Source organism: Naumovozyma castellii, chromosome 8 (genome assembly GCF_000237345.1).
Source record: "Naumovozyma castellii chromosome 8, complete genome".
NCBI classification, from domain to species: domain Eukaryota; kingdom Fungi; phylum Ascomycota; class Saccharomycetes; order Saccharomycetales; family Saccharomycetaceae; genus Naumovozyma; species Naumovozyma castellii.
Genome location: NC_016498.1, coordinates 284,152 through 296,688, shown reverse-complemented (window position 1 = coordinate 296,688; position 12,537 = coordinate 284,152). Strand labels below are relative to the sequence as shown.

At 38.0% G+C, this 12,537-nt stretch overlaps 6 protein-coding genes across 6 annotated transcripts; 5 read left to right on the top strand and 1 right to left on the bottom strand.

Moving 5' to 3' along the window:
- Positions 1 to 60: 60 nt before the first annotated feature.
- SSZ1 (ribosome-associated complex protein SSZ1) lies at positions 61 to 1,686 on the bottom strand (the record flags this gene model as incomplete). The annotated part of the gene is made up of 1 exon (XM_003677764.1): positions 61 to 1,686. The coding sequence occupies one exon, from the start codon at positions 1,684 to 1,686 to the stop codon at positions 61 to 63; it is 1,626 nt and encodes a 541-aa protein (XP_003677812.1).
- An 892-nt stretch (positions 1,687 to 2,578) lies between these two features.
- On the top strand, positions 2,579 to 3,667 carry NCAS0H01520 (uncharacterized protein; the record flags this gene model as incomplete). The annotated part of the gene is made up of 1 exon (XM_003677763.1): positions 2,579 to 3,667. The coding sequence occupies one exon, from the start codon at positions 2,579 to 2,581 to the stop codon at positions 3,665 to 3,667; it is 1,089 nt and encodes a 362-aa protein (XP_003677811.1).
- Positions 3,668 to 7,766: 4,099 nt separating this feature from the next.
- Positions 7,767 to 8,708, top strand: IZH2 (PAQR-type receptor; the record flags this gene model as incomplete). The annotated part of the gene is made up of 1 exon (XM_003677762.1): positions 7,767 to 8,708. The coding sequence occupies one exon, from the start codon at positions 7,767 to 7,769 to the stop codon at positions 8,706 to 8,708; it is 942 nt and encodes a 313-aa protein (XP_003677810.1).
- Positions 8,709 to 8,905: 197 nt separating this feature from the next.
- Positions 8,906 to 9,364, top strand: MIX17 (Mix17p; the record flags this gene model as incomplete). Its single annotated transcript, XM_003677761.1, has 1 exon — positions 8,906 to 9,364. One exon carries the CDS (start codon positions 8,906 to 8,908, stop codon positions 9,362 to 9,364), a length of 459 nt encoding a protein of 152 aa, XP_003677809.1.
- Positions 9,365 to 9,636: 272 nt separating this feature from the next.
- Positions 9,637 to 10,476, top strand: MET8 (bifunctional precorrin-2 dehydrogenase/sirohydrochlorin ferrochelatase MET8; the record flags this gene model as incomplete). Its single annotated transcript, XM_003677760.1, has 1 exon — positions 9,637 to 10,476. One exon carries the CDS (start codon positions 9,637 to 9,639, stop codon positions 10,474 to 10,476), a length of 840 nt encoding a protein of 279 aa, XP_003677808.1.
- A 317-nt stretch (positions 10,477 to 10,793) lies between these two features.
- On the top strand, positions 10,794 to 12,212 carry SDS24 (Sds24p; the record flags this gene model as incomplete). The annotated part of the gene is made up of 1 exon (XM_003677759.1): positions 10,794 to 12,212. The coding sequence occupies one exon, from the start codon at positions 10,794 to 10,796 to the stop codon at positions 12,210 to 12,212; it is 1,419 nt and encodes a 472-aa protein (XP_003677807.1).
- Positions 12,213 to 12,537: the final 325 nt, after the last annotated feature.

Genomic DNA, 12,537 nt, shown 5'->3' with positions numbered 1-12,537 from the left:
AGTTCTTTATTATTCTATTATGTACCTTATATGTTACAAAGTTAGTTTTCTCTGCGCATCTTATAATTCGCCCTTAACTACTTGGCTAGTCTTCAAATCTCTAGCAGTGACTCTCAAGACACCTTCCTTGTTGATATTGAAAACAATTTCCAACCCATTCTTAACACCCTTGACACCTAGTTCCATTAGCTTAGTGCCTAAAGTATACTTTCTTTCTCTAACAATTTCTAGTTCATCATCGGACCATTCACTTTCACTGTCTTCCCCATCAGCGGCCTTTTCATCCTTGGTTTCTGGTTCAATAGTTCTTTCTTCAATGTGAGAATCACCTTCGTAAACACCAATCAAGAAATCACCACTGACCTTCTTCAAAAGTAGTTTCTTTTGGACTGGGTAGTAAGTTTCCTTAGATAAGACTGGTACAAAGGCACCGGTAGCATCCACTAACCCGATATCCTTTTGTAAATGTAAAGTGTTAACGATGACTGGTTGTAAAGCTTCCTTCAATTCATCAGTATCATAATCAGCGACTAATCTTGCTTGTAAAGCGGCACCGGAGGCAGATAATTCATTTGGATTACTAGAAGCATTTTTATTGTTTGGACCTAGAATTTCCACAGATTCTGGTAATGTGTATTCCAAATTGGTGGACAATTTTGGAGTGAAGGAGACACCACCAGCCAATAGGACAGCGTTTATGTCTAATGGATCCAAACCAGCCTTGGTAATGACTGAATCGATGAAGTTAGAGAATTGAGCAAAGACTTTGTTTGCGGTTAATTCGTATCTCATTCTGTTGATGGAAGCATGGTAATCGAAACCATCTGCTAGGGAATCAATGGAGATGGTAGCAGATGTGGCGTTAGATAAGGTTTTCTTGGTAATAATGGCATTAGCTCTCAATTTAGCCATGGATCTAGCATTCTTTCTTGGGTTTGCCTTATTCTTGGATTCAAAATCCTTAGCAAAATATTCAATTAATTCAGCATCTAGATTATCACCACCCAATTTGTTGTCGTGAGCAGTAGCTAAGATGGTGAAGACACCATTACGAATGGCAATGACTGCAGCATCTGATCTAACACCACCGAAATCAGCGACGACAACGTTAGCATCCTTTTCCGTTGGGAATTGTTCCACATGAGCCAAAAGGGAGGCAGATGGTTCATTTATGAATTGAACAATCTTTAATCCAATTTTAGAAGCGGCTTGAGCCAAAGCATCCTTTTGCTCAGTAGTGAAATCAGTAGGGACAGTCAAGATAGTTTGTGAAATAGTTTGACCAATGTAATCTTCAGCTGCCAACTTTAGTCTGTTCAAATGTCTGGAGACGACTTCATCAACAGTTATTCTTTCTTCCTTACCTTCACCTCTAGCGATAACGAACCCAGCCTTACCATCAATGTCTACCACTGGTGCCCCATTTTCACATTTGGATACATCACATTTATCAAAAGGTAAACCGATGAAATCACGGAAGTTAATGATAGTATTTTTTGGGTTTCTCACTAATTGTTGGAAAGCTTGACCACCATGGTATTCATCTTCACCGACGTAGGATAGGACGGATGGGATGGAACGTTCACCGTCTGGGTTAGCGATGACATCGACGTCGTTTTTAGGGTTAATGTAGGCGATCGAGGAGGATGTGTTCCCAAAGGAAATACCAATTACTGGGGAGGACATTGCTGCAAGGGTAAAATACTGATTTCAGGGTGAACAAGCAAAGAAAATGGTTAAGGTTTCCTAAGAACTAAGTCATCTTTAATGTAGATAATTGTAGCGTTTAGTAGAAAAATTTTAGATGGACCAAAAAAAATTTTCATCATTTTGGTCCCACCGGGTAACCAAAAATACAAGGTTACGTAAACGACCAATCAATTAATTAATTAATAGAGCTAGAAATAAAAGACATGGTAGTTGGTAAAGTAGGGGAATTGGATATTTGATGAGTCTCACAATTAGCAGAAGGATATCTACTTATGTGCCTATTGACCTGGTTTTGAATGTTTATTGTGTTTATACACTTGAATAGAACAGTGCCGAGTGTGGGAAGACTGTACCAGGACCCTCAATGCGGAAGCATAGTGCAGCCCAACAGAAAATGTCAATGGATCCTCCAAGATATCTCAACAATAAAGATTTGAGTATATTGAATCGTCTGAAGAAAAGCCCGTGTCCGCATTAAAATGAAGCTTCTTGACTGAAAATAATGTTCAGTGGTTCGAGCTAGAGACATAGATAAAAAGAATGTTTCTTATATTCTCTCTTTCTCTTTCTCTCCTCTACCCTCTAAGCAAACGACCGTGACTCTAATTCTACTTCAGTTATTAGTTGAATGCCGGTTCTAACACCTCCACCTCTAAGGTTCCTACCGTTAGGCTAGTAACAAATAAGAATGACCTCCCGCCCGATTAAGTTGGACTTCAGGTCTCTCATTGCCCAAAGGCGTTTAATGACCTCGGGTATATGCCTGGGATTCTTGGAACCCTTGGATGTAGAGGTATTTAGCATACCCATTAACGCTATATAACTCAATAACTCATAGGATTTCTTTTCGATTACTTACATTTGTGACATGTACACTGCAAGTGTTTCTTCCCACGTTTCATCTGCAGCTACACCATCTCTTGCTCACAATAGCCACCATGTCTCCTCTGCTCCTACTCCATCTTCTGCTGCTACTGGTCACCAAGTCTCCTCTACTCCTACACAGACATCTGCTGCTGCTGGTCATCATGTTTCCTCTTCTGCCAATAGCCGTGACGTCACATTTGCTGCTACACCATCTTCTACTGTCAATAATCGCCATGTCTCATCTTCTGTTGCCCCACCTTCTGTTGCCTATGCTAACCATGTCTATTTCAAAAAGCTTAACCGTAGGTTCAAGCGTAAAGTCCTACAATTATTGAAAGATGCACCAAAATATGATCTATCTGAAATCTGTAGTGATTATGGCAGATTTGCCATATTCCAAAATCCTGTGAACTTTGAAGTATCTTTTTGTCATCCTCATACTTCGTTTGAATCTGATCTTTGTGACAATATTTACACTGAGTTGAATAATGTATTCAGGGAAAAGATCACCGAAGCCATAACTGTTGACTCAGCATTCGACTTGAGGACCCATTGTAGATATTATCTTAAGTATCACAAAGGTATAGAAAACGACAAAAAGGTAAAAGAAAGTAAGGCACTAATTAATTGTACTTCTAATTCTTTACATTCAAACTTCTCTGACAATTCGTCAAGTGAAGATCAGATTAACTGTACAATTCCAACATTCAGGAAAGTAACCGTTAATGAAATTATCAAAAAGTACGGTGAAGGTGGATTGACTGATAAAGCACTATTAAAATCTTTACAACTTCGTGAGTCTGAAGATTTAGTGCAAGAGCAACAAGGTCGTAACCACCGCAACCATCACCGCCATCAAGTGCAACAACAGGAGATTAGCAGCAACAATCACCGTCACCACCACAATCGTCGCAATCATGCGAACAGAAACAACCGCGAGGACCTTTCTAGACACAGACACGAACACCACTGTGACATAGAAGAAGGTCTCGAATATACCAGTATCGATTCAACCGAGAATCCGGATCCGCCATTGACTGGGGCTATCTTGGAATTTTATTCTCGGGTAACAGGCTGCTTGACTAACTGACTAACTGACTAACTGACTAACCAATAAACCAAAAGCTCAGTGGAAGGACTTGCGAACGAACTACCAGGCCAATGAACCAACAACCCAACGGACAATCCAGCGAACGAACCAGCTACCTAATGAATTTACGAATGAACTGAACTAACCTGCCAATGAATTTATGAAAATAAACCAGCGATTAATGGAACGGCGACCAATGGACCAGCCAACCAATGTACTAACTAACCAATGAGCCAGCGAATGAACCAGGGAGCGATCTAACCAAACTGACTAACTAACTAACGAACCGACTAATTAACTAGCCAATTCCGTCATTACACAGAGTAAAACACTATATTTGGATTACTTGATTACTTGATTACCTCTCAGTGATGACGGAAATATTGGTGATGTTAGGACTTTGGGACGTTAGAGATGTCGGGAAGTTAGGAAGTTGAGGATGTTAGGAGCGCTGGCGACGCTAGGCATGTTGGAAAGTTAGGATCTTTGGGAACGTTGGCATTGGGACACTGGCATTGGCAAGTTGGCATTAGGTAGCTGTGGACGCTGTGGACGTCGGTCACACTAGGGAGTTGAGAAATTGGGAATGTTGGGGGACGTTAGGGAATTAGAAAATTATAGAGATTGGTAGTTTTGGTGTATACTGGTTTTTGGGTCATCGATTTTTTGTTTATTGGATTCTTCGGTATTTTTGGGGCTCTCATCTGTCTCCACACCCTTTATTTTATTTGAATTTTTTTATTTAATTTTTTTTAATACTACATATTACAATATACACCACATTAAGTATGTAAGTTGCTCGAGAAACGTTGCCCAATATAATTGTGTAGATAGAACCTACCGCATACTGTGAACAATCTTTTGAGTAAGGGTTTAAGTTGTTCATGCCAACTGGCTTTGGTCACTATTGCACTTTCTGCTCATTCAAATTTTGTTTTTATAATACAGACACTGTCCAATATGTTGGTGCCAAAAGTGTGTACGAAAACAAGCTGAATGCCCTATTGAAAATGCTCGATCATCTGAACCAACAATTTCTGTTATTCAATTGCGAATCAGGTTAAACTCTTACGATGTACCTCATTCGACTACTAAAAATTCCATTGAAGCTGACCACGTGTTCCTCACCATACCTGGTGGCTTAAGTCATCATTGAGGCAATTTTATCAGAATGATTTCATGTTTAACTGTGGAACTAAGAGAATATGAGAGAAAGAGAGAGATATATAAGGCTGCTTTTTTCGACTATTCTTTTCTGCCAAAACTAGTGAAAAGTTACGTCATCCTCCAAAAAGGTAGAAAAGCCTTACTTTTATGGTAGTGCTCTCAAAGCATCCCCTGTAGATGACAAATTTATCAATCCTACTGATACTAACCAATCTTTCAGAACTCTGGTATTAATTTGTCATAATAGTTTTTGGTTGCAATAGATTAGTTGTCATTAACAGGCTTGTTCATTGTAGTATACAACTTCCAAATTTATCGGGTCTCAAAAGTGCTCACTAACATATAATCCATGATGAATCAGGTTTTAGTGATTAATTTGGTTGTACAAAAGTTGCGGTCGCGTCAAGACAGTCTAGACGGCAAATAAAAGGTTTATTGGTATTTCCCTAAACCCAGAATAAGATACCAAGAGCATGGGATTTTTGATGGGATCTTTGAATTGTTCGAGGAATTAAAATGAAATAAATAACTGAAGATTCAACGAAAATGAATTGAAAATGAAAGAGGTGAAAAAGAGGAAAGTTGGTCAAAGCTACTGCTATTTTTAATGAAAAGAATAGATACTAAAATTATGAACTACAGTAGCATGAATTTATCAAGAAAAATAAATGTCCAATCGAAAACAACCAGTTCAATCTAGCATGCAAGAAAGAGGTGAGCCAGCTGACCATAATTTACATAATCCATTAACAAGCTATACATTGTAAATTTAGCATATATTTTTACTACAAAACGAATAGTACCATAAAGTGTAGAAATATTGCTAGAGATGACCTCCAAGAAAGAAATACGTATGGGAAAAGGTTAATTACGAATCATCTAGCAGCTAGGTTGTACCTGGCAACTACTATAGATAATAGTTAACCTTTATAGCTACTGACCTCTCGTTCGCATACTTCTGTGCAAAACGCAAGGAACACTGCCTATTAGATTCGTACCACGTATGTCTCGATGCAGATCTGGCCTTTTACTCTATTCCAAACTTGCGTCAGTAGGTTATGAGTTGCGGCATACAAACTGAAGTTTCCTTATTAGTTCAGTTAAGTGATGTTACTGATATTAATAGCTAGTACCAAGATTTGACAATCATCTACTTGCTCCTCCTCTGAATAAAATGAGTAAATATGGCAGAATTGAACCTCGAAACCTCTGTCTTGACATATTCGTTGAATGATTATGTTGTTTACGGTTATTAAAAGAATGGTAATTCATGCCTTATTAACTCCAATTAACAAAACAACTGAACATGATTCAAAAACGTTTATTGAGAATTCCTGCAGATACCTTATTATTATTGCAAAGTAATGGCAAAACCGTTATCAAAGATTAGTTAAGAAATGGCTTTTGATCAACCAGTTAACCTAATGACTTGATGAGGATACTACTAGAAAGCCAAAAGTGATGTCCTTCGATAACCTAAGGACTACCCACTTGAATTGCTTATATAATCACGACTTTAGAATAGGGTTTAGGGCAAAAATTATTTTGCCCTAATTAAATCACTATTTACGTTCAAAAAATATTGTTATGGGGTAACAATTTCTTTTGTTTTTAACGAGTTTAGATTTAAAATACAAAAAGGAGATTCTACATTTTTCCGTAAACAAAGTTGTAATTCTTTACTTTCTTAGTAGAGCCAAGCTAGTTTTAAAACTCATCTGTGAAGAGCTACAAACGGAGAAAAAGATCTCCAACAAAGAGGAGTTATGAAGATGAGGGTACCACTCCTTATTCAGTTATTTGTGAAAAAACCATCCAAATAACTAGAAATAATGTCAGAAAGGAAAATTTCGAATAAATAAAACTAATTTATATTTGTATACTCCACATTCCCTGGCTTATTTGAGTTCAGTATGGGATATTAAGGATACTTAAATGGAACGATGTCCCAAAATAATCCCAGACACTGGAGCGAAGAAAGAATGAATCTTCTTGAATTTAATAGAAAAATTTAAAATTTGAATCTAACTTTAATGATAAAAAGTTGCCAACACATAAAAGAAATACTAATTAAAACTAAATTCAGTGAACAAAAAACTTCAGTAAAAAATTCTGAACTTGTATAATTGTGTGATTGAGAACTATAAAGGGTTAGTGTAGAGCTCAGAGAGTGTAGACGGCTTCTTTTATGATATATTACTTCACTTTCTATAAACGAGAAAAAGTGACGTTATATAAAATACTTGTACTGTAAGGAGTACTAAAAAAACGGGTTTCTCATAAGTAGGGGATCCCTCACATACTCTTTGAAGAATATTGGAATGCAAGCTGTAGGGTAAATATTTTCTACAGAAAGTATAATGACAAATAAGATGAAGCACGCCGGGTTTTCCGTCAATGGGTTCCTAGGCGGTAATGGCGGTTATATATATTCCAGGAAAATCATCTGCACTCGACGTAATTTTGAAGCACCTTTTTTCTAGAGTTTACGCATTTGCAAGTAATATTTTGGTCATTTCTAAGGACAACCATATCAACCGATGAATTTTGCTGCTGTATCAGTCAAGCTTGCCAAAATTCATTTTCCTTAAAGAAAAATTCTATTCTACTTCATATGAGGGGAACAAAAGGATTGTTTATTGGAGCCTAGACCTCTAAAATAAATCATTTAGATAACGAATTCAGCATTTTACAGCTCTTGTTTGAACTGCTCGTCATTTTTTTGATATCTCGAACAAAGAGCGAATTGTTGAAAAATCCGGTCTTTGTCAAATGTCATCCGAAAGCAAATACAATGCTTGCGAAAGTTAAACATCAAGTACTCTCCTCTATATAAACACTAAGAAACGTTTCATTTCTGGATTTTCGATGATACCCATTTTCTAAGTATCAATTGCTTACTTATTTTACTGGAAGCAGGTTGCAATTCAAGATGACAAAAAACCTACAACAGAGAGTGGCCTTAACGTCAACCTCAACAAGTACGAAAACAACTATTGACGACGATAATGTATCCATCAAACACACAAAGAAGACAACAACTATAAGAAAGTTGTATACTTGGGATGAAATACCGGAATGGCAAAAGGACAATGAACATATTATTGCTGGATACGTTAGAGAAACCAACAGTTTCAGGAGATGTTTTGATAGTTTATTTTATATCCACAACGAAACAGGGAATGTCTATTCTCATCTCGTCCCAGGAGTAGTTTTTTTTCTCACCATGCTATTTGACAAATATGCCATTGTATCATTTGAGACTACCACTTTTACTGATTATCTGATTATCAATTTATTTTTCCTTGGTGCATTCACATGTTTAATTCTAAGCAGCACATTCCATTGTTTCAAGAGTCACTCTTTAAAGATTGCGACATTTGGAAATAAATTAGATTATTTAGGTATTGTTGTCCTTATTGTTACCTCCATGATTAGTATATTATTCTACGGGTTTTATGATAATGGACCATTCTTTTATGGCTTTTCTTTATTAACTCTATCCTTTGGAAGCGCATGCGCTATTGTTTCCCTAAAGGATAAGTTTCGTTCAAGAGAATGGAGGCCTTATAGAGCAGGCCTTTTTGTTGCTTTTGGATTATCTGCTGTTCTTCCAATATTAACGGGTGTTATGTATTATGGTCCACACGAGACATGGACACGTATCCAATTGAAATGGGTAGTTCTTGAAGGAGTGTTCTACATCTTTGGGGCCTTTTTGTATGGTATTAGATTCCCGGAAAAATATGTAAATGGGACGTTTGACATTTGGGGTCATTCGCATCAGATATTCCACCTCCTCGTTGTTGTTGCTGCCTTCTGTCATTTGAAGGCTTTATTGGGGAGTTACGAGTTAGTTCACATGAATCTTTAATTTAATAGCCAATGATTCGTTTATATTTTATCTACACAATGTGTATTTTTGCTATAATATTCCTGGCGCTGTCCGAAGTTATCGGGGTGTGAAATACATAGTCACATATATATATATATGAGCAAGAAACTTATTAGTTTTCTTTCTATTATTCAATACAGAGCAGCAAACCAACTTATAACGAAATAATATAAACCATGGCACGTTCAAGAGGATCAAGATCAGTTTCCAGACCACAAAGGCGTTCGGCATCCACTGCAGCAATTAGCCGTCCTGCACCACCAGCATCGAATGCTTACTCGCAACCACCAGCTGCCTCTGCAGGAGCAGGAGCAGGAGCTCAACCAAGACAACCAGGTATGTTCGCCCAAATGGCTTCCACTGCAGCTGGTGTCGCTGTTGGTAGTACGGTAGGTCACGCAGTTAGTGGATTATTGTTTGGTGGTGGATCCGCTCCAGCAGAACAACCTGTTCAACAACAAGCCATGGATCCATATGCATCTCAAAGAACTTTAGATCAAGAACCTGCCCAATCATGTGATGGAGCCGCTAAGAGTTTTACCAAATGTTTGGATGAGAATAATGGGAACTTCCAAATTTGTGATTACTATCTCCAGCAATTGAAAGCTTGTCAAGAAGCTGCTCGCCAATACTGAGCCCATTTTGTGATCTTACACATATTCTAGGGTAAATAAATATTCAACATCTACATATACATATACATAAAACAATAAAAGTTGAGAAATATATTGTAGCGCCAGATCACGTGCAATTTCACGTGCCGAAATTGTGGAAAAAAGTGATGAGCTGATTTAATTGTGAAATATTTTGGCGATGACGACTATATTTAAAGCGACAACCTCATAGATACAGAGAGAGAGAGAAGATATTCAAGTCCATTAACCCATTGAAACAAGCACATAACAGAATGGTGTCATTGCAATTAGCACATCAACTTGATAATAAGAATGTCTTATTAATCGGTGGAGGGAAAATGGGTGTCACTAGATTAAAGAAATTGTTGCCCGTTGGAAGTAAAGTTACTTTGGTGTCGCCTAGATTTGATCCATCCATTTCCAAATCAGGCATGTTCCCACATCAACTGCCATCTCAGGATGGGGAGAAAGTGATTATCAACGCCGATTGGAGACATCAGGATGAAAAGACCGGTGAAGAGACTGTTCAAATTTATAAAGTCATTCAAGATGAGTTCAAAGAAGAATATTTCAATTTGGATGGTGAAGAGGAATACTGGCATTTAATCCTTGTTTGCATTGCTAGTGACAACAAATCAGAAGAGATCCATGCTCTTGCTAAGAAAAAATACGGGAACCAACAAATGGTAAATGTTGCTGATAAACCTGCATTATGTGATTTCTTCTTTGGTGCCAACGCTACTTTAGGTGGCGGCCTTCAATTGATGATCAGTAGTAATGGTATCAGTCCAACTTTGGGTGGTATTGTTAGGGATGAGATCACCAGACATTTCCAAAGCATGGATTTTGATGAATCCATGAAGAGACTGGGGGATTTAAGAGTCAAGATAAGAAAGGCTACTACCAATCCATCTGGACCAGACAAACCTGAAGATATTCAATACCGTATGAGATGGATTAAGACTGCCACTGATTTCTTTGGATTGAAGAACTGTGAAAGGATTGACGTCGAAAAGTTGGTCGCTCTCTTCCTTGAAATGAGAGCTGACAATATGAGCCTCAAGTTTGCCTCACCAGAGGAGATGGTTGCCACGTATGCTCCAAGTAAATAAACCTAATAAGTAATTTAATAGAATATAATAGAATATAATACAGTTTTTGCACGGGCAAAAAGAATAATGGCAGCTGACGTAATCGCGGGGTCGTTGTGAAAAAGGGAGGTAAAGTGGAGAAAAGACAAGGATAACAATACAACACTTGCACTTTAACGTCAAACTTACAAGAACACAGCTGTTCGCCGCTTATTTAGAGTATCAACAGCATTTCACAATCAATTAGATCTGTGAACCAAAAAGTAAAAAGGACCTTATTTCTCATAATTGCATTGTACATTAGTGAATAGAAAAAAAAACTCAACTATCAACCCCTAATGTCGAATAATAACGAACCATCATTCCCCCCAGCTGTAACTTCCAACTCTAATCCAACTTCTAGACACGCTTCTATTGTGGAGATGTTGTCAACACCGCCACCTTTGAGCGCAATGGCTGCTGAAGTGGCTGAGGAGCCTATCTCTCAAGATCTGAATAAAGAAGATGTTTCCTCTACTCAAATGAAGAAAACACCTTCCCAATGTTTAGATACCATTCATGCTCAAAAATGGCAACATATCCAATTATCTCAATTGGTTGAACCCAACAAATTGATCTTTATTCCCGGTACTTTATCCGTGGAAGAGGCATTTAATGTATTGATTAAGAATCATTTAAATTCCATCCCCGTAGAATCGGTACCTGGAGATATGAATTGTTTAACTTTTGATTACAATGATTTAAATTCATATTTATTACTGGTATTGAACAAGATTAACGTCAATAATAAGAAAATTACTCAAGACTGTCAAAATGGGAAGCCTGTCCCTGTAGGTGAGATTGTTAAACTAACTCCAAAGAATCCCTTTTATAAATTACCAGAAACTGAAAATTTATCCACTGTTATGGGTATATTAGGTTCAGGTGTTCATCGTGTTGCAGTTACAAACGTTGATATGACAAAAGTTAAGGGGGTTCTATCTCAAAGTCGTTTGATTAAGTATCTTTGGGATAATGCAAGATCTTTCCCCACTTTAGAATCCTTATTTAATTTCTCATTGAAAGATTTGGGTATTGGTGTCTTGGATTCCAATGCTAAGCCAACATCAAGACAATCTCGTGTCATTTCCATTCATGGTGATGAACCTTTAATTATGGCCCTTTACAAGATGTACATTGAAAGAATTTCCTCCATTGCTGTCATCGATAATCAAGGTAATTTGATCGGTAATATTTCGGTCACAGATGTGAAACATGTTACAAGGACCTCCCAGTATCCATTATTACATAAGAATTGTCGTCATTTCATCTCTGTGATCTTAAATTCAAGAGGTCTGGAAACAGGGAAGGATTCCTTCCCCATCTTCCACGTGTATCCAACAAGCTCTCTGGCTAGAACTCTTGCCAAGTTAGTCGCTACTAAATCACATAGATTATGGATTGTCCAACCACCTGAGATTCAAAGTACCCCATCCAACTCTTCTGCCTCAATGAATAGTTCCAACTCGAATAGCCATTCTAACTCCACCACGAACGTCAATTACTCTCCCTTGATGACGTCAGTGGACGACCCATTGTCCACCACGCCATCCAAGATTCCATCTCAACCAAACTTGTTTGAGAAGGAGTATCGCACGGGGAAACTGATCGGCGTCGTGTCATTAACGGATATTATCAGTCTGTTTGCCAGGAAGCAGACGGAGTACAAGCAGGTGGACCCACAGACCGCCAGGAGACAGAGAGGCAGCGTCGTGTAGAGTAGTTTGCGTATAGTAAGTATAGTTAACGTAGTGTTATCGTAAGTAGTGTATGGGTTTGTTGCCGGCCCGTTTCCGGTGACAAAACCCGTCGATGACTAAATTCGCTTTTGACTTATCTTTCGTTCTTTCTTTCTTGCCTCGAGAATAGCGCTGTTGTATCACCGCTTCACTGACTGTCACATCATTCTCCCAATTCCAACAGCATCATCATCTGAATTCTTGCTCTTGTCCTCCCACAATGCATCTGTCGTCCTTATATATCTCACACAAACCTTTATAGACCGGATTGCCACCTATCTTGCCCTCACAAGAACCTACTTCG